Raw genomic sequence first — 27,418 nt, forward strand, 5'->3', positions numbered from 1 at the left:
AAATATTACCAATAATTAATGTTCTACTACAAGCCAATCAAATTCCATCCACGTTATGTTCAATTTGACTATACTTAACACAATACCTGTCTAAAATCGACGTGCAAATAATTACTGGCTTCTTTACGAAACTACATCAGACGTCCTGGATTTATTATGGAACAAAAGATTTGTTAACTATTTAAAATGTAAACGTAAAACGTATAGGTTCGAAGTTTTTGAAGTGTGTCAACCTTCGAGTTAAAATATCACAAATTTTAAACTAAACCATAGTTTTTACAAATTATATGTATTGTAATTATTGAATTGTATAATAAAAAAAAATATATTTAATATTTTGGTACTGAAATATACAGTTGGACAATAATATTAATACTTTAAAAACGTAAGTAAAAAAAAATAATTTAATAATATATTAATTAAATATATTTAAAATCAACAACATCCATTTGGAATCGAATATATAATTTATATTATTATGCAATGGCACAAATCTGCACAATGCACTCGGTATGTCAGCTGCTTACTATAATATTTGCCATTTGGCATTTAAATTAATTCCTTATAATACCTGTTATCATTACTATAAGAGAAAGAGTAATTTATACTATATTACGTGGGTACTATTAGTTATTACTTATTACTAAGAAGATACTACATCGGCATTTGTTATTTTCATCTTACAAATGCGTAACATGGACAATATTTACGTTCACGGATATTATTCACGTTAAGTTTCTTTAGTTTTAATATTACAGTTATGAGTGAATTCACTGAAATATTATGGTAAAAACTATATTTCTGTATCTTTTTTTATGTAATATTTTTTTTTTTATTTTTTAATTTTAAAGCAAATTTTGAGCTGTTTAAAATTATACTACACACTCGTATATTGCTTTATAATATTGTATGGATAATCTTCAAAATACAAGTAATACTATCGGTTCTTGAAAATCGCTTAATTTATCATAACGCTATTGAGGTACGTTTTCTCTGCAGCGTCTGAACTAATCGTCTAGCCTAAACATTGGACCGGGGGCATGGGTGGCGTGGTCTAGACACCGCATGCTGTCCAACTACTAACGAGAATTTCAAACGATTTACAATGGAAAATTAATTATTATGAAACAAACGCTGTCGGTAATACATAAAACGCCGGCGAACGGGGGCGCCGATTATATTGTCTTTGGCAGAATGGACTTAAAAATCGAGCGAAACCCGTCCGTCGGACGAGGTATACTTGATGGTTGATACCTACTATGTAAACACGGTATAGACACGCTCGGCAATGAACTATGTAGTGTATACTGTGCGCATATAATATATATATATATAGGTACCTACCCTATAAATAGATAATATACAATATATTATGATTGTACGGTATCGTGTCGCGGGGGTCGATATCGCCACGCCGGTGCGAAATTCGCGGGGCGCGCGGCGGCCGTTCGCGGTAATGAAGCGATAACTCTTATAATATATTATATACATACATGTATATATAAGTATATAAACGTATATAAATATATATGTATTATATAGTGTGCCGTTTATGCACGCCTGCCATTATTTAGAACCCAAACGCGCCTGTCGTTCGTGTATATTATAATATATACACAGTGTTATTTTCTCTCGACCATACACACACACACCCACCCACCCACCCACACCCACACATACACATACAAGGGCACGCGCAACGCTCACTACTATTCATTATTCGCCAGTATAAATCCTCGTCCGATTTTAATGCATATATAATAATAATATATTATAAATTATTATTTCACGCCGTACCTCGGGGAGGTCATATTTGGGTTTCCAGCAAGCCATCTGCGCGTGACGTTTCATACATACATACATACATACATACATACATAGATAGATATTAGATATGATATATTAAAGGCGCATTGAGAGGACGGTGGCGTTACTGACGTCCTAACTGTAGCATGTTGGGTCGTCTCCGTCTTATACAAACGTAGGTACAACATGGCAAATGCACGTTCAGTAGAACCAATTTTTTGTTGTCACGTAGCTTTGATATTATTGTTAATCTGACCACGATAAGACTTAAAGGTAGGAACAATATCTGTGTTTATTTGTCGGTTTTTTACGATATTATATTAATTTTTAAGCGAGTTGGGAATATGTAAATATATAAAAATATGAAAATATGAAATTTTTATATTTTACATACCTAGGTAGTCATAAGTCGTAACCCGCTTAAAAATTACAATATCGTAATAAAACCAACGAGAGAACACAGATAAAATACTTACCTTGAAGTTTGATAAAAGAGCAATTGGATCTAATATTTAAGCTAACAACACAAAATTGGCTCTGCTAAACTCAAATTTTATTTGTTTTACGTTTATAAGACCAAGACGACCTGCACATATGGGCATGTGCACGCGCCGTTGTCTTAGGTCAAGTGCCGTCGTAGTCGGAACATTATTGTTATTGTTGTTTTCGTATTAATCGAAGTGTTCCCTTTATACAAATCTTTGAAAACAATTAAGTCGAGATGTCATGCCGCCGTGAATGCCTAGGTGTACGATACTGAAGTACAGGACGTGAGTCCATAAAATGAAATGATTGCATTTAAGTATTTAACCCACAATCGTGTCTGGCCAAGACTATACGGTATTACATCCTAAATGCTTATAGACGAGTGTGGTATGACATGCCGTCACGTCCGGCTACAAAATATAATTTACGAAATTCCGGTAACGCTTTTTTTGAAAAGTTTCCAAACATAGTGTACTAATTATTTTTATTCGATATTGTGTTGATGTAATTTTGAGACTGTCAAAAAAATATATTATACGTGAATTTATTCATATCATATTTTATATAGCAATTATTCTCATTTCTCTCTGAATAATTGAAGTTTCGTTATGTCCTGAGTGGCTGAGGGTGGGATCCATCATTCAAACCGACATCAAATGAACTTACACAAGACATAAAAAATAATTAGCATACTTTGTTTTTACCATTAAAAAACTTATCATACAAAAATAAAATGCTCTAGATTAATTATTGTTTTTTTTTTCTTAAAATAATATGAATTTCTCTCAAATATATTTTCGTTTTCAAAATATACGATATACCCATGTTATGGACGTCTGAACCAGAATCTCTAAAAATAATACATATTATGCAAGACAAATATTAGGTAGTATTATTAAATAGATCAACGTGTTTAAATTGTACATATTAATAATGGAAAAAGTTTTCTAAACTTATGTAGATGCGAGGATTAAATTAATTAATCTGGATTCATATACATTCGAGCCATGAAACTGGTGACTTGGAATTAAAGCTATCATAATACGTATATCCATACAATAAATAGTATTATTTTTATATTGTATAATAAGAAAAAAATATAAACGGTACATTTTTATTTTATTTAAAATTGTTTTTATTATTTCTAGATGGAATTCCTTTGATAAATATAGTTTAAATTTCGTTAAAATTTAAATATCATTTAGATTTTCCAGAACAATAATAAAATCAGAAAAATAAATTATAGGTATACTATAACTGTTTCATCTAAGAACTTATGAGTTTTAAAACAGACTTTTGTTAAATAAAAACCAAATAAATGTTTCTGCGAAAAATTAAAATTAAATTTATGAAATTTTTTTATAAAATGTATTATATTTTTAATATTATTTTGGTTCAAATTAAATTTGAAGTTCGAGTTATGCCTAAAAGCGTATAATTTATTTTTCATGTAATCCACAATCTTCTAAATAAAGAATGTAGTTTAAAAAATATAACTGTGTTTGTATAATAATTGTTTTATTTAATAATTTTAAGTTTAATGTTGCAAAAATAAATTTTTATACAAAATAAGATTTTGTTCATATCCCCGGCTTTAGGTTATTAATTTATAATAAATGCATATTATAGAAAAAACGCTGTTTCTTACTTTTTAACATTAATGCTATGAAAGAAATCACCAAAATAAATCTATCATAATACGTTACTTCATTGTCGATTGCAATAATAAGTATTTAATATAATGATAGATTCACAAAATTTTAAATATTTCGTTAGAAAATATCTTATCTTTATCAAAAAAATAAATAGGTTTATGTTATAAAGATGATTTATAATAAGTTACCATAAAATTAATTTTGAATAACTATGAACATTCATTATTATAAACCATACTTACATACATTTTGTGATGTGCGATAAATAAAAGATAAATGATTTATTATGTCGTCTTAGTACTAAATTGTATCGTTCATGTTTCAGCGTAGTTTTCTGAAGGGTAGTCAAACGTTAGACTATTGGATATTGTATGCACACATAGTTTTTGGTTTTCATTCAAATGGTGTTTACATGACAAATCAACAAAAGACGTTTAATAATAGTTGTTATTTAATTAATGATACAAACACGTATCGACGATAATATACAAAGAAAATAACGATTTGATTGTCATCATGCTTGTTTGATGCAACCAATAATAGTAACTATAGTAACTAAGTAGTAATTACTATATGATAGGTATTTCTGAAGTTTAGAGTCAAACGAAGAATAATTATATTATATGAACACTGTGGCAACTGCAGGCAAGTCAATTACATACTAATGGTAACGATAATAGTATCGTTTTCATAAACCTAAAAAAGTGAAAAATATGTATGAAAAAAAAACTTGCATCGAATTGCGCGAAACTGGTACTGGTCCACGTTGAAATTGTTACGTATGATGATGTGTGGTGCATTCAATTTAAACGAATATCGTATTATCGTATCGCAAAAAAAACAATCCGAGGACGCTTTAACTAAACATAAAGTGCGATACATAATAATTTATTATTAATTAATAAACCCCGATTAAATTGATCACGGGCCGTTTAGTTTTACTTTATTGGTTAGCCGATGTGATACCAGGATCCTGGTTTTATAGACGTCGTTTTCAAATTAAAACTACCCCACTATATTTTTTTACGGCCGTGTAGCAAATTAATGAAAGGGATTACAGACCCGGCCCAAGGTTTATGGCCAACACTGTAACCGACATTAAAAACACACAATAAGTTAAAAAAAAAAAAAATATAACCGTACTAAAACTGAACACAATTTTACAAATCCTGTTTTTATTGCGACTCGTATTATAAATATTATGATTCCAAGTACTCGGGCGGACTGAATTAGAAATAAAACCACTGTGGCATCGACGTATGTACGGGTACTTGAAAACCAACGCGGCCGTATAGTGACAATGATATTATTGACGGAATTATGTACTCACCCGGGGACCGTTATTAAAATGCGCAAGTACGTGCCGCTTCGGATTGCGGCGATTAAAGGGCCGGCCACAGTATTTTTATTCTCCGAGTGCGCTCCGGCGAATCCGTCGATATACACATTATAACAATATAAACACGAATATTAGCGGTATTATAATAATATTATATAGGAATCTGCGACACGATTTATTATTTTTATCGCTGTGAAAATAACAACATATTTGCGGTTATGCCGCATTATAACAATAATTGTTATTGTTATCATTATTATTACTGTTATCATTATTATTACGCACTTATATTAGCCACCAGAAATACGCAGGGATCGTGTGCCGCACAGTATAATATAATATAATAATTATATTGTAATAAATCGCAGCGCAGCCCTCGCCCAGCACGTTTTTTTACACCCTAAGCTCGGCCGAGTGGACGACTGTACCATGTTGTACAATATCTTCTGCACCATGTTAATAGCATTATGCTTCTGTGTAACACGACGCGTAAATGTATCCATGTCGTATCAATATGCGATGCGGGCGGAATTTTTTTTTATCATTCACGTCGCACGCCACAAACACCGCTGCTGAGCTTTCTTCGGCGTCACCATAATAACATATTACGATGTAACAATATAATGTCCGGTCCCGCACGAGCCCGTGTAACCATATTATAACATATTATGTATAGTAAACACATTAGTGGTCGATGCAATGTTATAATAGTATAAGACTGCTCTCTGACTCGGCGTTTTTGAACGGCGTATAACCGCGATGACGGGATAGGTTCCATTATCGTCAAAAGTATATAATAATAATAATAATATTCACTCGTTCACAATTCATACGGATTTGGCGCGCGGACTCCCGCTGGCCGTTCATATTCTCACCGCGGACTTTATCTTATAGTTGACCCTGCACCCTTCGCTCTCTGTCCCACTGTAAAATAATATTATGATGCGACTTGGCCGGTAAATGAAAAACCATCTAATCGTTTTAAATTTCGATTACATAATTATATAATATAATGTATCATGGCGTAATACACGTAAGATGTTTTCGGTTTTTTGTTTCCCCGAGTTCTCTGAAATCTTTTACTCCACGCGTACCAATCCATCATTTTGCTGTTGTCAGCTGTGATCTAAACGATATGTACACATATTTATATGAGTAATATATAAGAGGTATACGTGAAACGTACTTGATATGGTTGTGTAGTACATATAGGTACTATTGTATATTTCATTGACTACGTTAACATATAGAACGACTAAACATATTAATATGTCTGGTAATCACGTATATTAATACGATAAGTAGTATTTACCCTGCACATAAGTTAAAAACAAATATATATATATTTTAATATATTGCACGATTATTCAAAAATTAATTTCTCAATAACAATACAGTCAGCTGTAACAACTCCCGATGGAATATTCTCAAAAGCGATAACGATAAAACATTAATAAAATTCGTAATTTTAACTAAATTCGGTTCGACAAATAATTTTTAATGACGTGTTTTTTTTATTTAAAAATAACAATACAATATGACAACTCCATGGGAAATGGGAATCCGTAAAAACACAAAGTTGTGAAAACAATAGGAAATGCGCATCCGTGTACCTACATTTGTTTTTTTTTTTTATTAGTGAAAACTTTCTGGACTTTCTATAATAAAGTTTTTCCGAGCATCAGTTAAATAAAATGTTATTCGAGTGTCTTTTTAAGGTTTTATTAACCTAGAGGTTTCCAGCCTCTGCACATAATTATTTTTTTCTGTCTTTATCCACTGCAACATTCCTTCGAAGTACTCTCCAAAATTTTTATTCTTCCAAACCTTTGTTATTATTTCACATTATTTTCTCGTTCCGTCCTCTTAGCTTTTCCAACAATATACTACTCCGTAACGTTTCTTTTATGTTTTTATCCCTGCACATGCAAATGTATACATCCATAACTACTATAAGAACGTAATTATGTTCTATTTAACTATTTCTCCTTCGGCGTTGTTATACTTAAACCGTTTTAAAATTCTGTCATGTTGTATTTCATTTTTAAAGAATATTCTTCATCGTACTTTTCTTTATGCGTTTTTTATGTAAATTTTTACCCACGCCATTAATTATTATTATTATTTAAATGTATTCATATTACTTAACTATTACTTATATTTTACTCGTGAGCATTAATATTTTATTAATATATGAGTACTTTTAACATGGTGCAACACCTCTCTCATGACCATATACATATTTTATTTATAATTTGTATTTTTACCTACTCAGTCAATAATGACAAATATCTCATCCGTAAAAATGAAATATGTATTGGGTTATATATATATAGCTTAAATAATACGTCACATAGTTTGTATTTAATGATGATAAAATAATATTTAATGCATGTATGCTTTACCCGGAACTCTTATAATATTTTACCACCACAAAAATAATGAAAACATCTTTATAAAACAATATGAAAACTGAAAAGTATAATAATAATATAATATTGTGGCACGAACATTCATTTTTATCTACTTTGAAATCCGTTACATTGAAAATGTAGGAAATAGATTTTAATTGTATGTAAATTAAGTGTCGTGCTATCAAATCACGTTCATTTTCTCGGTCTGTGGAAAAAAGTACTTAAAGAATAATAAAAGTTTATTAAGATTATTTTTTTTATTATTATTATTATTATCTTGAGTCTTATTATTATTACCCAACTACAGATTTTTTGATTCTAATTATTCATGATCCCGAGAGACGAAATTAACTTTTAGTTCAGCTTATAAAACCCACAACCTATGGATATTACTGTCATACTATACCTACTAGATTCAATTATTTTACCATTTTGGTTACCTCATTTCTCCTAATCACTTGATAAAATTACCAATTTGTTGTCTAGTAACATCTTTACTGCGTAGCACGTAAAACACCTGTAAAAAACGTAAATATAATAAAGAGTTGTTTTTTTTTTTTTATTTGTAATATAAGCGTTGTAGCTGCAGTATAACTGTGAATATAAATGTAACGAAAATTTACAAATAATATTATAAAATATTGAATTACAAATTTAGTTAAATTAGGTTTGAGAGTTGAAACTCACGTAGAACAAAAACTAAATAAACCAAAGTCAACTTTACTAAATAAATACTATCTTGCATTTTAATTAATAGATACTGATATAATATTCTATTAAAGGACGACAATCATAATACTTGATCCCAACATATTATACAAAAAAGAAAATCTGACTAAACAAGAAAAATATTAATATATTATTCAAATCTTCCAAACTTCTCGTGTACATCATACTATATAATATTCTTTACAAGCTCTATATCAAGCCCATATTATGGATGTACTGCATTTATTATTTTACAAACCAAACGTTTCACATTTGGATAACCATATGCAAATGGTAAAAGACACAGCCATCTGTCTATATACCGTCGCTACCAATGTTCATTTCTAAACCACCAAAATTCGATTGTAGGCCTATGTTAGTTGTAAAAATTACGCCAACAAATCCTCCCCGAAGTAATGAAAGAAAATGGTGCGGCGACCTATTACAGTAAAATTGCACAGATAAAAGTGTCGCTAATGAGGGACTTCTATTTCAAGAATACGCGTTTTCAAAATTAACAACAACTAAAACAAAAAATTATTCTTACTATACAAAGAAATGTATAGATCATACAAATTACAGTTAAAACATATATTATATTAAACAATTTAATGATATTTCATAAGTTTAATGTAGTCTCCTAGAAATAATGATATGGAATCTGATCAAGTTACAATAAATGTGTTTTATATTTAATAAATATATGAATATAATATTTTCGATTTAAATATTGCATGATAAATATACCTATTACTATTTTTACTTCAACATTAAACTTAAAATTATTATCTTGAACATAACTGTGTAAGGAACAATTAAACTAATTCACCAATCACTGGTTCTCTAGGTTATTCAAAATTTATTCAAACGTAATATTTTTTAAATATTAAAATCATGTAAAAAAAGTTTTAAATAAGTTCTAAAACTATATAAAGGTTTTACTCATTGGATTTAAAACTTGAAAGTTTTTTACTCTTAAACATTTTTTTTTCACTATGTATTATTTTAGACACGACTTTGTTGGTGTGTTTACTGCTCAATATTACTCTAAATGAGTATTAAAAACTATTAAAAAGTCGTGTTTAAAAGGTAGTAGCCACTTTGTTTGAAAATAATTTAAATAATTCGTTGAATCCTAGTACACATTTTTGATCGGTTGCGTCTTGTGTAGTATTTAACATGTTATTCGTACGATGTATTGATAGTAAATCGTATCGGCATATACCACTGAACCAAGTATTACAAACAACAAACAACCCCACTAAAATAATCATCTAACAAATCTGAATTTTAAAATCGCAAGAAAAATCTGTTTTATAATAATTTATTTAATATTAAAAATGTTTATTGTATGTTGTTTATTATAATTTACATTTTCTTTTCAGTAGTAAAAGGCTTACCGTGTACGGTATACAACAAGACGTACGACAACGGAGAAACATTCAGGCTAGATTGCAGAACGCAGTGCACTTGTCAGGTAATTGATAAATACTAAATAATTCATAATTTATTTACCGCTACAATTTAATACTATACATTTTTTTAACAGGAACACGTTTATTGGTATTTTTATTTTTATTCAAGCCGACAAAAAGTATTCGGCTCGAGACAAAACATTTACGTTTTTCTTTAAGACAGACGTTTTTTATAAATCGTGTTAAATTTAAAAAACAAACATTTTTATAATATACCGACATAATATTATTATGGTATTTTTTGAAATGGTGTTATATTGTTGATGAACAATACGTTTCCGCATATTGTTCTATAAAACGATTAAAAATGTTCATGAAACTCCAGTGTCGAATGATTTCTTAAGAAAAAAAATGATTGCTTTAAGTTAAACGCGAAACTCACCAAACATAAACATTTATTTACGTTTATAATTAAACTAGTGTAACTCGATCACTCTGCAATTTTTGACTAGTTTAAAACAAATTAATATATATTTGCACTTACAATTAATAACCATGCTTTAAGTTTTAATAAAAAAATAACAATTTAATTTAAATACCTAATATTTATTAAATTATTATCTATTCTGATCTTATGTTTTAATTTCTGTGGTAAATACTAAATAGTAAATACCATGTTTTATTTATATTTTTATGATCTAAGAATCAGAATACCTACCTAAAATAATTCATATTATAATTAATGTTCATAATACATAGTTTTAGTATCCAATTTCAAATAAAATAAACAAGTTTAACATTAATGTTTATATTTTCGTTAAAAATCTGAGTTATTGAACTATAAGTTCTTGAATAATTTTAACTATTTAATCATTGTTACAATATTTTTAACTAAATCTCACAACAACAAATAACTATGGTAACACTTATCAATTAATTTTTTAATTCAAGTTTTGTTTTATTTAAATATTATAAAGCTACCACTACATTAAGTTAGGTCCGTTATGTAACTACTATCGTAATACATACCTTTTAAAGAAAATATAAGACCAAAATAAAACATTAGACTACAAATTTAACTACATTCGTCATCGATTCATATACTTTTACTTTGTTACTATCTTTTGAAAAAGCTATTATTTAAATTGGTGAATAAGTACTATGTATCGTTCGATATAGAATTCAAAAAAGATCAAACATTGACCTACGGACATTTTCAAAAGATTCTTTAAAGTTTGACTTATCCCAGTATGTATAACTAACGCAATAACAAATTTAGTGTTCTCAAGTCTCAACTCAAATATGTACTTAATGTATGGTCTATTAGACGCCAAAAACTTCGATTTAAAATCATAATAATAATAAAAAATAAAAAATAAAAGCGTCATAAATTCAAGCCAGCCACTGAAGTGTTTAAGAATTTGTCATCAGAGGTAGAGGCTTTAAGCACCTAAATATATCATATTCAATAATAAGGCTTTTTGGGCTTTGAAATTAGCATGTTGCAAGACAATTTTTCAAATTTGGGCGTTCTCAATATTAAAAGAGATTTTTTAAATGTATTCAGGAATGACGATATCAAATTATATTATATCATATATTATTGAAAATATATCATTTAAATAAGATATAATTTGGATTCAAATAAAATTTAAATTTGTTTATTGATTTATATAGTATGTATTATAATGAATATTATTATATGAGAAACACAGCGTAGTTTTTATTGGTAAAATGCAGCCAAATATATCTTTCCACCATCACTGCACCTTTATCATTTATTTATTATTTATATTAATATATTATATTTTTAGAAATTATTAAAATAAGGCAACCATACATAAAGGATATTATTTTTTTACCATTAGCTTGTTTTACATAGGTACTTAAATAATTTAAAATAAATTGTAAAATTTAATGTTTTTCATAAATAATATGTTTTTGATGGTTTCTTTGTCGGGGCCGCATAATATTATTATTACGGTACAAAAATACACGTTTTAATTTTACTGATTTTTATATCATTTAATAAAATCAATAATATAGTTGTATGGAGATCAACAATTAATATATTGGGCTAAAAGGAGTCATCCTTCCTGTAAGTATGCCACCGATGTGAGCTCGTATTCCGTGACCATAGTCCACTTACAAAAACAAATAAGATAATAACTACACTAAAATTATTTGGATCGACATAGGATATACATACGATTACATGCGATTTATGTGCATAATTCACATGTTAAGTACCTACATTAAACTAAACAATGTCACTAGAAATCAAGAATATTAAATTAAACTAATATTAATAATCAAACTATTTTGAATAATATAATTGGTTTTCAAACTAAAAGTATTCTCTTTTATATAGACAACGTACCTCTGTAAAGTGTATCTACAATCTAAACATATTTCTTCAAAACCGTTATAATATTATAATTAAAGAAGGAAAATAATCGATTTTGTTTTGAATGTCTTAACTGAACAACAAAAATGTCTAAAATATAATATAAATATATTTTGTATTTTAATATAACAAAAAAGAAAATTCAATGATATCAAAATGGTTAACAAATGTCCAAATTAATTATTATTCAATAATTGTATTACAATATAAATATATATATTTTAAATTGATCTTAAGCATCGGAAACTATGGCCATTAACATTTTGTAGAGGGTTACGGTCGATTGAGGAACACGTGTATGTGATGGTGAGGATTCGTCTCTAAATCCCCGTGTGGACTACCGATGGTTGACCTCAGAACACGTTAAAGACTGAGATCAAACACCGAGCCACACCTGTCCCCTATTACATTATAATACGCGATATAAACAGTAGTTACGCAAGTTTAATGCGATCAATATGTGTTCATTTAATATACTATTTTGTATATACAAAGTTTCAGATTTGTCACAATTATAAATGTAATTAATATAAATATTAGGAGTGTAATGAATCATACTTTATGATTTAGTTTATATTATATGTCGACAGATAAACATAGATTCGATATGTTTGTCTAAAAGTTCTTAACTTTGTAATAATACCTACGCATGAAGGCCTCGAAATAAAGGGCAGATTTAAAATATCCTCTTCTAACACATATTGTCTCGGATACTTGAACGTAATTATTTTCCAGACAATTTCCAAAACTGGCAAAACCCTGATTTAACAGTAAACCCCTTATATCGTTTACAGCTTGCCGAGAGTAATATTACCTTGCATTAGGTTTTCCATAGTGGCGTCGAAGCCTGTGTTTGTATATAATTTAGCGGGTAACATTTATATACCTAATAATATTTTTTTCAAGATTATGTGTATCTTTTATTGCGACATAGGTGCTGGTCGTAATAATAATAACAATCGAATCATTGTATATAAACCTGATTCGTTTTTATTTATGAGACTGAAGTGGTTATTTGCTGCTGAATTCCTTTTCCAATTGAATTAAATGATGACATATTATTATAATCATAAAAACTTTCCATTGTGCTATTTGTCATGGCAATAAAATATGAAACCTAATAGAAAGTTTCTGTACCTACGTATATATTTCGAATATTCCTGGACAAGAGCCAACAATACATAAGTTGTAGTTTCTACTTTCTACCATAACTATATAATAATTTATATAACATATAATGTATATTATTTTAGGGTTTTCATATAACAGAATAGTCATTCATATCAGTTCGATTAATTGTTTTTCCAGAACGGCACTTATGCCTGTGCGTCGTTGTGTCCACAAGAAAATATATCTCCTCAAGGACTTTGCAGGCATCCCCGGTTGGTCGAAGTGCCCGGACAGTGCTGCAGGGAATGGATGTGTGACAACGTAAATAGTAAGTGATGTACAGTATACACATTTTATTGTGATTCGAAACATAAATTAATATGTTTACAACACTAATATATACACAACAAAAAATATTAAGTCTTAAGGAATAAAACAATAATATGATCATATAAAAATTAAAAATACATTAACCCTGAAATAGGTATAAAACTATTGATTTAAAATCGACAGCAATAATATAATATTGTGCCACAAGAGCGGGAAGTGAGCTATTTCAATCGGGCGCAACGTTTATGGCATGAGACGCAGCTGAGGACCGAAAGCCCAAGACTGAAATTGCATTCCCGCACGAGCCACATATATAGATACTATTTTTTGTTACACCTCTGTCACCTCCGAAAACGCCTCTATCGATATTACGGTATCTAGGCACTCCATAACGAACTGTTCTCTCCGTTCTCAGTAATCGATATCTAGATGCACCAAACTGCTTCATAGAACAACACGGAAGTAACACTCCTACCAAAACGTATTCATGTATTAATAATCTGATTTTGACAGAAGTGGGGGATTTTCACTTTTCCTAGGTGGGAGAAAAAAAAACCATTTATTGTCCGCTAGACGAAAATGGGTCATTATAGAATGCTTCGAACTTCGTCGAAAATTAGACTTTTGGAGCGGGCATAACAGAAAAATTATTTTTAATTCCACCGATAGAGACTTTGTATCTTAGGAACTGTTTCATTCCGACTTCCATTGGTACAATAATATTTTCCTGTTTGCTTTTCTTTTTTTCGGGGAAGGTTAATTTAACCATGTCCCAGGAATACATGACAGGTCAAGATAAAAACGAAACAAAACGATTTTTACGAGAGATTGGTATAAACAGGAAATTACATTGTATAATAATATCATAGTGTCCCGAAACAACGCGTCTGCACGCTCTGGCGGATCGCATTCGAGCATGACGTAGTGACGACGAATTGATAACGTCTTTTCAGAGATTACGGAGGCGGTGGGTTTCGATCAATGTTTCAAATGGTCACACACACACGCACAAACGCACACACACACACATACATACGCACACATGCACCTTTGTGCGGCGCTTATATGCGACGTCACGTTCAATTTCAAAAGAGCCCTTCGAACCGGAATAGCATAGACGGTGGCCAAGGAAGACAGAGATGGAAAGAGAGAGAGAGATAGATAGAGAGAGAGAGAGAGAGAGCTTTTAAAAACCGTGCACGCGAGTGGAGCACTTAAAACATACGCCACAAATCCTTCGTTCTCGGTCGCCCTCGCTGCGACCGCGTCTCTCCGTCTCTCTCTCTCTCTCGTCCGACCACACGAGCCGGGCAGACACGATTCGCGGTCTCATTCCCGGCGAATCGGAAACGCGCGTCTTCGTTATACATTTATGATAACGATTAATATACTATTATTAATTATATTATTATTGCGTTATCCGCACCGTATCCATTATTCGTGTTCTGCACTGCGGTATAGTACCTATCTATATTATATGTTGTTATGCGATAAACAACGTAAAATATTGTCTCGCCACCACAGTGGAACTTATAATAATAATATTATACTACCTACGAGTTTTCGCGGAACAACAATATAGTCGTACACGTATCTACAAAACTATATCGCCCTTGTAAGTACACGGGTAAGTACCAGCACACGCCATCCGACGTAATGAAATCCATTCATTTGCTAAATATTTAATTTTATTACAATTTCGATTAAAAACTATATCAACAACTGATATTTGACTTAGTCGTCGTTTTCGATTTACTATACTACTTTATTGATGACCAAGTCTATGGACAGAGCAATATTGAACACCTGAACAAACTAACAAACCTTTTTGATTTCCGCGAGAAAAATAAAATTACTTCCTAGCTGGTAACTAAAATCAAGGTTTCCATTGTAGTATTAAAAATAAATACAACTCCAGAACATGTGACGACATACACAATATAAAAGTAAAACTAATCGACTTATATGGCTCCAAGAAAACGTACAGTTTTGCCGATATAATATTTATAATTGATTATTCATATTTTTCAGACAAATCGTGAGCAATCAAGTGAAAACCACTGAGTGAAAATTAAAAATATTTGTTTTTATGTGTACATAGTCTGCTTTTGTTTAAAATAATAATTCATCTGGGAGCATTATGAAAATTTTTATTGAAAAAATAATACGTCGTACACCATATTGAAAATCTAAATTCATATTTTTGAAAATCTGACTCTTAAAATGTATTAAATAATATTAAATTTAAAAGCAACTATAAAATGTTATGTTCAGTACTTCAAAAGGTCCGAAATTGTTTTTAATTTTAATAATTCTTTCAAAGAAACTGTATAAAACTTTCATCATAAACTAAAATATACAAAATCGCCAAATTTCAAAATATAAGTAAAATCATGAATGCCATGACAAGGTATAATATTTGCTAAAAGGGATTGTAATATTAACCGTATAACGCTAATTTGAAATTTCTGTTGTATACACGAATTATTTAAAGATATTTTTTATGTCAATTATAAAAAAAAATCATTTTTTATTTTTGATAAAAATATGGTAAAAATAATGTACAAATGTAGACCAAAGAGTTATTATTATCATTTTTAAATAGTGTTGTTGTGTGCACAAATAATACTTTTCTACCAACTTTAACTTCATAACAAACTCGGGCACTTCTAATGTGAAACGCCTATTCAATGTTCTCTATTTTCACCATCTAATTTTGTGTTCACTCATTTACTTATTGTACACACTCACTTGTATAGGTTGTACATTTTTATTAAATAAACGAATTTAAAAAAATAATAAAAATAAAAATAACAACATTAAAATAATGGTTTATTTTTCAAACTACAAATTTTGAACGAATGTAAATTTTAAATTTAAAAAAAACCCTTCATCTTCGAAAGATAATAATTTAAATAAAATCATTCCATAAGACCATTTCCTTTAATCATATAATAAATCAAGTTTTCAAAGGCATTTTACAATATATATATATATATATATATGTGTGTGTGTGTGCGTGTGCGTATTATATTTACACTAGAATTTTCTCATGTATTACGTCAGTTCAAAATCCGGTGCGCACATCGTATTTGTTCCAAGCTCTTCCGCAGTTAAGACGGTAATTAAGCATATACACGCGTCACATACCAACTAAAGTCATGTTAGATCGTACACGCACGCTTAGCGTCTGGACTAATGTGCTGGAAACGTGACGGGATTAGAACATAAATTGGGTTCCGCATGCAAAGATCTGAAGGATTTGAATCATTTAGTGACACAGGAAAAAGAACGCGAAATAGTTGCAAAATACACATTTCAAATTAACGTTTCTTTTGCCAGAATTTCTTTTTTCCCCCTTTTATTCTTTACTTGCAACACACATATATTGTTTATTTTACGCCTCTTTAATAATTCCCATGCTCTTTTCTTCGTCGCCAGCCTAGATGGACCGGAAAAAGTAATGGCCGACGATGAATAATTTATAGCTTAACCGTGTATTTGATGAATTTTTAAGGTTCTTGTCACTTCGAAACACACCATGTACGGGACCGAGATTGAATTCAATCGACCGGATAAGCCTCGAACATGCCGAACACGAAATTGATTGATAAACCATCCCGGTCACGACAAATTTTGAACAATTGATGAGATTAAAATGCCCACAATAAATCGTTAAGTTTTACTTAACGAAATAGTAGAAATAAAAGATAAATTATTTACGATGTATTAAAAACGAACCTGGTTTAAGCACGGAATAGGTATAGGAATATTTGAAAATAAAGTGGAGTCATCCACTGACTGACAAAGTACCTAACTAATAAATTAAATTACACAACTGTAATTATTACACAAATTTTGTTAGTATTCAAATTATTTCATGAATTATCAACAATTATTAATAACTCACGATGTTGCATCACGTTTCCAATATTGTATTAGGTTCATGAAATACTAATAATATAAATTAATTTTAAATGTATTATATAAAATATAATAATATGTACCTATCTATATATATATATATAATTAAATAAATATATATATTTTTTTTTTAGTGGAAAGGCCGCCAAATTGTGAAGCATTAGTCACACCATGGGCGGAATGTTCATCCCAGTGTGGATTAGGCCTTTCTAGGCGCATGTCCAATGCAAATGAAGCTTGTAAGCCTAATAACGAAACTAGACTTTGCCAAATAAGGCCGTGTCACTCACCACCACTGGTGAATGCTAAATATGCAAGACACCACCACATTAGAGTAAGCATAATATCATACTATTTTACTATCACGGTATCACCATATAATAATATGAACATTAACAATAATGTCAAATTAATAGTGTTTATGGTAAAATCAAAATAATTTTCATTTAAAAAAAAAACGAAAGTTAACAATGGCCAACTGAATAATAATATTACTTATTAGTTATTAGCAATCAAACTCATGCACAAATATATTTATATTATATTTCATATAAACCATTTGAGTTATAGCACCCAGACCATGTAGGTACCTAACACACTACCGCTGTGGCACTGTATATACATCCAACCATTAATTTATTATACGCTAAATTATTATGTAAATATTATACAATTCGAACAATTACTAAAAAAAAAGATTATAATATTATTATTTGGCATTTTGGACTTAAGCTTTAATCTTACTTATAAAGTTATGAAAATAAATTTATATGCAAAGTACTAAAATGAGCTTAATTTATAAATTTGTAAATAATTCATAGATAAGTACAAAAACAATATTAATTAAAAGGAAAACTCATTAATTTCTAAACATTTTAAGTGACCAAATAATTTATAGATATTTGCATTTCGTGCTTAAATTAAAATAATAATATGTTAACTTTTTGAAAATAAAAATGTGAATTACATTATTGCGAATTTTCTCAATATAATTTTACAAACCAGATTAAAAACAAAAACTTTCAAGAAAACCTAAAAACAACATTCAGAAGTATTGACGCATATAGACTCTTTAACATAATATACCTAATAAAATGTTTTGATGTATAAAATTATGTTTCCACTGTAAGATTTGTGATGAAAATTCGTCCCTATATTATAATCCGTTTAAAAAATAACACAAAATGCAAATATTTGGAGTTGTGACAAACGACTTGAAACACTTAAATATCTCTGAAGCAATTTAATGTAATCATGAATCAAAATTCGATTGAAATACTACGTATTTTTGAATTTATTATAATTGTTCAGACTATAATTATCACAGGAACAATACATATACCTACTCAGACTTTTAGTTTGCTAATTTATATTTGAATTAACATATTTTACTATAATTTAAAATCCTTCTTTCTTCCATTGTCATAATACATTATAATTAATCAATTTCTATTATTTTATTTTAATAATAAATTACTATTTCGAATTTCGATTAAAAAATGAAGTGAGAAGAATTTAAATTGTCACTAAAATCAATGTTAAGAAATTTGTTAAATACATTTTTAAATTTAATTCAAATTCAGGGTGTTACCACTGGGTATCTTCCCTAATCGAACTACTCATACCATATTTTACCTTTCATATATCAAACCTACTTATTATACAAAAAGCATGTATAGATTGTAGATTTCTTCAAATAAATAAAAAAAAAAAAATTCAAATTGAATTGCACAACTTTGTAGTACATAATATTATATTTCTTCGTGTTAATATCAGAAAAAAATAATATAGCAAAGCATACAAATTAATAGATTATATTATTATTTTGGTGTACACTAACTCACGCCCAGCCACTTTTCATTTTTAAGCCTGCAGAAGTAGGCTTTTTAATTTTTTCCAAAGCTCCGTCACCAGCTCGTTTATATTTTATATTATACATTACCACGCCAATAAGTGATTTACGTAGTTAACTTAACGCAATGTGTATAAATTATAATTCAATTAAAAACCAGAAATATTAATTATTGTATGTGCCTACGTATATACAATGATGTTCTAATATGTAAACACCACACCCATTCAAATAAAACATATAATATCATACTATTAATACATAATTGGAATTTATTTTTTATGTACTTTTTTAAAAGCAATTTGAAATGAATATTGTTTTAATGATCAAATTACGTTGAACCAACTTAAACAGTTTTTTTTCCGGTTTTATTTCTAATACTTGTACGTGTTTGATAAAACCCCGACATCACGTGAAACTTGCCATTAGTGTAAAAAAAATAAAAATAAATACGTTATTATATCGTTCAATATCCATACGGCGTATACGAGTTGTAAAAACTGAATGGTTAAATGGAATAAAATAAGAACGTTCTACCTACGTAGATTTAAAACCAACGAGACGGAGGAGTACGTGCACTGCCACCTTGATGGTAATGCGCCCGACCAACCACCGTTATCGTCCTGATAAATAATTTTTTTTTTTTTTTAATGCGAATTCCATTATTCATGTTCAGAACCCTCATGCATTGAAGGATAGAAAATAATACAATTTTTCACGACCGAAACATCTGGTCGAATGCTGTGACGCGGGCGACGGGGAAGGTGAAAATTTGAATGCCTTACTATTGCACGTCACGTCTACAGTATTTGTCGTCGCGGGTCGTGTTTACCTTTTATTTTAACCGCGCCCCGTCCCGTTCACGTGGACAAGTTGCTTCTGGCAGGGCAGACTAATGGGCGTACCGAAAAGGAACAGTGATAGAGGGGAAAAGACAATGAATCAAAAATATTCCTGTCCGAGTCCGAAAAGTCGGTCGACAACTTTTACGCCTCGGATTCAATCTGAATAGAAATTAGTTTGTTCTTTTATTTCCTATGTCTACATATATATATATATATATATATTATTACACTATTTTGGAAATCATAAAAGTTACTTACAGCGTTAGCGACAAAACTTTTACCGATAACGATCGTAGAGGATATATTTTTATTCGTTTTAAGGCCTGGGTATGATAATAATTTATTGAAATATTTTATTTTCGCCAAACACAAAGACACGTTTCAAACTGTTCTGCAGAGAATCAGTTCTATATTTTTAAACCCACACCACATTTAAGAAAATAAAAATAAACCATGTTCACTTTAATATTCTCTTCGTGCACGGGGTATAAAACCACGATACGCACACGAATGAATGCAACTAATTAAAAATAAAATTACTATGGTCAATGAAGGGCAAATTTACATCATAATAATTAGAATGGCTTTTTTATGTACATTATTTCAAATATGAAAAATGTACGGTAAAAGTAACGATAAAAAAAACGAACACAAACGTGATTATAATAGTCAAACAATATTTCAACATTTTTTTATTTTTTTTAGGACGTTTTATTAACTACGGTGTTTTTTTAACTATCATTTTCATGATTAAATTTTTACATATTTTATCACTGTTTACGATAACCAATGCAAAAATAGTTTTACCAAACACAACTCATTTACCAAGTAGATGAGTATTTTAAATAATAGATTCTAAAGTACTAAAATCTTGTTGGCGGTGTCTAAATGAAAGAATATACGACAAAATGTCTATTCTACCAACTAGCTTTTTTGGCTTCTGTCACAGGTTATATAAAGTGCCTATATACTACCCCAAGGCTAACAGTACTACAGCGGTTTCTTTATTTATACGCGTTTCTTTGACCGCAAATTCCTTGCAGCCACCTTTGTAATACTATAATATAGTATATACGACACATGCGTTCCATTTAATATCCCCTTCTTACAACTAAATTGTCTTCTTTGAATATATATCCACTCTTCAGTCTTTTTGTTGGGTGTTAGCATTCTGTCCATTTAGAAATTACATTTGTCGAAATCACAAACAATGATAATAATAAATGTGCTATGATACGCACACAGTTAAATCAATAATTATAACGTTTATTTATACTTTCTGTAATGGGTCTCAAATTTTATTTTTCCCATTATCATAATATGCGCCTTTCACGACGATAAAGACTTATCATTATTATTTTAATATACTATTGTATATTTTTACCAGCTTTCAATAACAATAAAATATGCATTTTCACGACTTTCCGAGTAAAGATCCTGCACTACAGTATAACGCGGTAGGTATTATTAAAGTTCGTCATCATAATATTTTAACAACACTACCTATATTAACAGTTTTTAATTGCATTTTACAAAACACGGCTTTATAAATTCGATTGTCCCAAAGTTTATGCAGATAAATAATTTATCTACAATTATTGTAGGCGCACCGGTGTAATACGATTTACTACGGTAACTGCGCGTGAAATTCGTTACCACAAAAAATAATACATGTAACAGCGATTTTGCCAAAATAAATTTCATACGAATAAAAAAATAAGAACAATCAATTATATGGGATCGGCATTCAAATGTGTATTTCAATCATTCCAGTTCCCCCGGCCTCGTTCGATTCATGTCCTAATGGAGAAATCGCACAATAATTAACTCGAATATAAACAAAACACAATTATTGTAGTAATTTATCTAATTTTTATTTTTTCAAACCTTTATTGAGTATAATATATTATTAATTATAATATAACTTAATGAATATTAACACATTATTTTAATTTTAAAGGAGGTGTTAGTAATATTATGTTAAGTGAAACCACTATACGCGATTTTTGCACCTAGATAGTAAAATTATAACACGGCGTTATGGATAGGCATTTTAGGTGCACTTGGATGAGACATTCTTATAGAGGAACCAAACTAATGTACATACCATTCGACATTTCCAGTTATACCCAGTGTTCGAACTTATCTAGATAAATTTATCTAGATGAATATCTAGATAATTATTTGTTCATCTTTTATCTTATCTAGATAAATAGTTACAAGGTTTCTAAACGTTCATCTTAGATAATTTTTTTACTCATCTAAATTAATCATCTACATACATTTTTATTGATAAAAATCACGAAATTGTACAAATGCATTTAAATATTTATACAGATTCTCAAACCAATTTTATGGTTTTTAAATAATGTAATTATTTTTATTTATATCATCATTATTATTATTATTATGTTCCTAGTGCCCAACTAAAATATACCTAAATTTAAAACCAATTTAAAAAAAAATTGTATCTTTATCTTTATCTAGATAAATATGAGTTAAGTTATCTTTTATCTCTATCTAGATACATAAGAGTTGCATAAATCTTTATCGTTATCTAGATAAAAAACTACTTATCTAATCCGAACACTGGTTATACCGTTATGATTATAATATTATAATGTTATTAAGTTTATATTAATGTTGTTCCAACTATAAAATATATAATTTGTCGTATTATGTTTTGTCCGTTAATATTGTTTAGGTATATTATTGGTAATGATACCTTAATTGCATAACATTTACCTACATTGGTAACTTTGGCTCTTCGATCACAGTTAATTACAAACTTTTATAATTATGAATATAATATTATCTATAGTAATTAGATACTTAAAATTAATTTTTTTATTTAAAAATAATGACCTATTCTAATAAAAATACAATTTTAAATTAATATCCGTAAAATGTACACTAGGGTAGTTATATTAGTGGAATAACTTGAAATTCACACATTTATCTTGCATAATTATTATTTATATTATCCTTGGTGAATTTGTTGGATATATAACACATAGTACTAGTTCATTTTTGTGTTTTTATAGGTACGTATAGTTTTAATATTTTTTTACAGCGACCAACACTATTACTAAATTTATCGAGAACTTCTATTTTTAATGATTTTGACAAGAGCATGCGTTTGTTTAGTAGCAAGGGATTCCTCACAAAACTCTGGTATAACAAAGTTCATAAAAAAATTATCTGCTTTAGGATATAAAATTGGGCTTATAAAACAAAAATAAATCATACTGAGTAACTTAATAGCCACGCATGTCCTGTACGCTCATATGAAGTATATAAAACATCCAAGTGTAAACAAAAAAAAATATAGGTATTAATAATGATTATATAATTAAAAATATTGTAAACAAAGTATTCATCCTTTCTGAACTCTAATTATTGTAATTTGAATTATTTTCATACCCAAACTTAAAAATAAAATAATTTACTTTCAACTAAAATGTATTTGAAACATTCAGGTTAATAAAAATTGATGAGCTTAAACTATTTTTACCATTGTAAAGTAGATGTATAATAATAATATTGTAAGTTGTAACTAACAATAACTTATATTTACTATCAATATAAAAATATACCGAACATTATATTCTTATACTATTTAAATCGTTTGAGGCTTTTGAATTCGGACTTACGTCTTTTAAAAATGTTACGGATGGTTCGAAGAGTTCAAGAACCTATAATCTCTAATAATATTATATTATTGTTATTATTATTGGTATCGTAAATTGTTTGGGCCATCGACCTGAAGCTTTAAAACGACCTCGGGTCGACCAGTGACGTATCCAGGTGGTGCTGAGCATTGTAAATATAGTTATTTTAAACACTTATTTTGTAGTTATAATGGTTTCTATTTTGTAGTGTAATAATATGTAACTGATCAGCCCACCCTCCCCTCACGAAAACAAAATTCCTGGATACACCACTGAGGTCCACTACGTTTTAATTCGATTCTTATCTATATATTCGTTTTGCTCGTGTGATTCCGCAGAAGGGACACGAGTGCAAGGCGACGATCAAGTCGACGACACCGGTCCGGCTGAAGTTCGGCGACTGCCGGAGCCGGAAGACATTTCACCCGAAACGGTGTGGCGGCGCGTGCCCATCGGCGAGTGGTGGTGGAGGTGACGGCAACACTGGTAATGGCATCGTTTGTGCCCCCGAGCTCAGCACCACGGTCAAGGTGGAGTTCCTGTGCCGGAGCCCGGTGGAGGGCCACGACCGGCTGGACGGCGCTGTACCCGGCGACGACCTCTGGGAACCCGTCCGCAGGCCCTTCTCGGCCACGGCCGACGATTACGTGCACAGCGTGTACGTGGACGTCGAGTGGATCGTCAAGTGCACGTGCCGGCGGCACGCTGACTGACGACGGCGGCGGCCGTGAACCGCTGGGCGTCTGAAGCCGACGCCGATGCCCCTGCAGCAACCAGCCGCCCGCGACTTGGCCGAACTGTGAACGTTTATTATTTTACATACCTATTTCAACATTCGCGACACACACACACACACACACACACATACACACACACACACACACAGATACATATATACCCGACACACAAACTACATGACGGCGGAGTTTTTGAGAATTTTTGTTTACGATTTAAGATCGACGTTTCTTATTTTTGTTAGAATTATTATTATCATTGCAGCGTTTCTCGACCTTTGAGACCCGATTTTTCCAGCAATATTTTATTAAAAGTTAGTTTAAACTGAGGTTCTTGAGATCATTGCACTCACCAAATATAGTATAATAGTTCTCCGTTGATTTCAACACTCCGAAAAGCCTATGGTTTTTTTAATGAACCTCCTGCGGTGTGTTCAGTGCGTGTCAATAAAATTATTTATTTTGTATTACACTATAAATATAAAAAAATATTTTCAAAATTAATAAAATCCTATGGTCAGCTGGACCCGCACAACTATTCGTGACCCAAATAATCTGGTCCCGACCCAAATTTTGAGAAACACTTCATCTTTAGGTAGATATATTTGATTACACATGATGTGTGCATCGTCAATAATCTGAGTTTTGGTTTAGATAGATTTTTTTTCGCGTATACTTATATTATATTATATAACGTTTCCCCGCAAAGTGTACGATGACCTCACGGCCATAGATGAAGTTAAATAAAGACCAAAAATATCACTTAGGTTCCACTTTCCACAGCATAAAAACACAAATTCCATTCACTGAGGTGATAAATTTTCAAAAACCCCTATAAAGCCCATTGCAGTATCGCTTTCGAATACAAATAAATTTTGTGAAAATATTCAATTTCGTGTTTTTGAAAAATAAAATACGCTCCCGGGAGGACCAACTGTATAATATACTATTATTTCATCTCAAACGCGCCAAAAATACAATCACTAATAATAATCGCCCGTTAAGAACCATTGCAGTTATACACAATGTAACTATATATCATTAACTCAATTTGTACATAAAGCACACTAAAATCTGACGTATTTTACAACTTTACAAGTAGTTGTTAATTATTTACTCCACTTACCTACTCTGTTTTTAAAATTAATGGGATTCGTTGTATGCATAATAATTATGTATAATACGCTGTAGGTATAATATATTATTATATGTTATTAATTATTATGTGCAACGTACCGACGCGTATATAATGAAACAAATAATATAAAAAAAAAATTGTAACAATGACGTTACAAAATTATAATGTTATAATATTATATTATGTTAATAATGATATTATATATTATTTATAATATACAATATACATATATATATATGTATTAACAAGGGTATAATTTGGATATTTTTTGTTTGCCAAAATTAATATGTTATATGCTTGTAAAAAAACACATTTTTTTTAAATGTACCGTTTGGAATTGTACTAGATTAATATTATGTGAATAATGAACTATTATAATAATTATTTTTATTTTTTTGTTGTTGTAAGTAAGATATGAAATCGTTTTATCCTTACAAGCTTTGACCACACTGCACCATTTTATATATTCACCACACGTACCTGCATCAAACATGTATAACAATAATATCCATATATATTATTATTACTTAAAAATAGATCTCTATATTATATAGGTAGGTACCTACCATCATTTCATATCACATGCTGATGATCTCCGTAGGCAATAAAGAGCATTTAAAATCCATACACATTTCCAAAACATGCGAATAAGTTCGATTTGTTTGCATTGAAAATTAAACCGTTGGCTTCAAAACTAAAATATTACAATATAATTCGAAGACACTGTTCAAAAACGGTTCATAAAGCATCATGAACGTAGTACTTATACGTTTCCGACTTTCCGGTGAACAGTTTTATGTTTTCTCTGTTTTATAATATATAATATTCAGTATTCAGTATTACATTATAATATTACGTGTGACTGACAAACCTTCGCAGACGACCAATAATCTTTTACTTTTTCACCGGAAAAATGTTAGCGATACAATTATCACAATATTTTGCTATTATTGTCCGTAGAAGATGTTTACAGTTGTTAACGAATAATATTGAACGATTAATTCCTACGACATTATATGAACACTTTATACCTACGCCAGTAACAGGTATTAGCGATAGACTTACAGCCAGAGGCCAACACTATAAGGTATTATTTATACAGTGCCTTAATGGGATATTTTTATTCTGCCCTCACCTTTAGGTCCTTCAATATTAACATATCCACACTTTGTTACCTAAAATATACTAAATAATAATTACATTATAAATTGGTTTGGTTAATATAATAAGTATAATATAGAAGGGTTACAAAATTGAAAAAAAAAATGTATAAATGTTTTTGTTTATTAACCGTCAGTCATATTATTATATAATATTATAGATGTAAGAAATTATGAAAATTTTCAAAATTTCACATAATTATATTAACTAAGTATTAAGTACTTCAAATATCGTTTTGTCATCATGAATACGAAAAGGCAAAAAAAATGTATAATTATATTTTGTTAACGTATAAGATATTATATCGCAATTTGTAATATTTAATCGAATTCAATAAAAAGTTATTATTTGTAATGTTGAATACTTTTTTTTCCATATGAACTCATAAAATTAATTTATTCTGGTAGTAACAGTTATTATTAA

General features: G+C 29.8%; 1 protein-coding gene across 3 annotated transcripts in view; it reads left to right on the forward strand.

Annotated features, from left to right (window-relative positions):
* LOC132949211 (CCN family member 5) overlaps positions 1–27,392 on the forward strand; it is a 300,914-nt gene extending 273,522 nt beyond the window's left edge. For 2 of the 3 annotated variants that reach the window (XM_061019975.1, XM_061019977.1), the window contains exons 4-7: positions 9,794–9,885; positions 13,539–13,668; positions 17,729–17,928; positions 24,301–27,392. In XM_061019975.1, the coding sequence (XP_060875958.1) occupies positions 9,794–9,885; positions 13,539–13,668; positions 17,729–17,928; positions 24,301–24,675 (797 nt within the window). In that variant the 3' untranslated portion in view covers positions 24,676–27,392. The remainder of the gene's footprint in view (positions 1–9,793; positions 9,886–13,538; positions 13,669–17,728; positions 17,929–24,300) is intronic. The other variant, XM_061019976.1, reaches the window with a different exon arrangement.
* The last annotated feature ends 26 nt before the right edge of the window (positions 27,393–27,418 follow it).

This window comes from Metopolophium dirhodum, chromosome 7, assembly GCF_019925205.1.
Source record: "Metopolophium dirhodum isolate CAU chromosome 7, ASM1992520v1, whole genome shotgun sequence".
NCBI lineage: Eukaryota > Metazoa > Arthropoda > Insecta > Hemiptera > Aphididae > Metopolophium > Metopolophium dirhodum.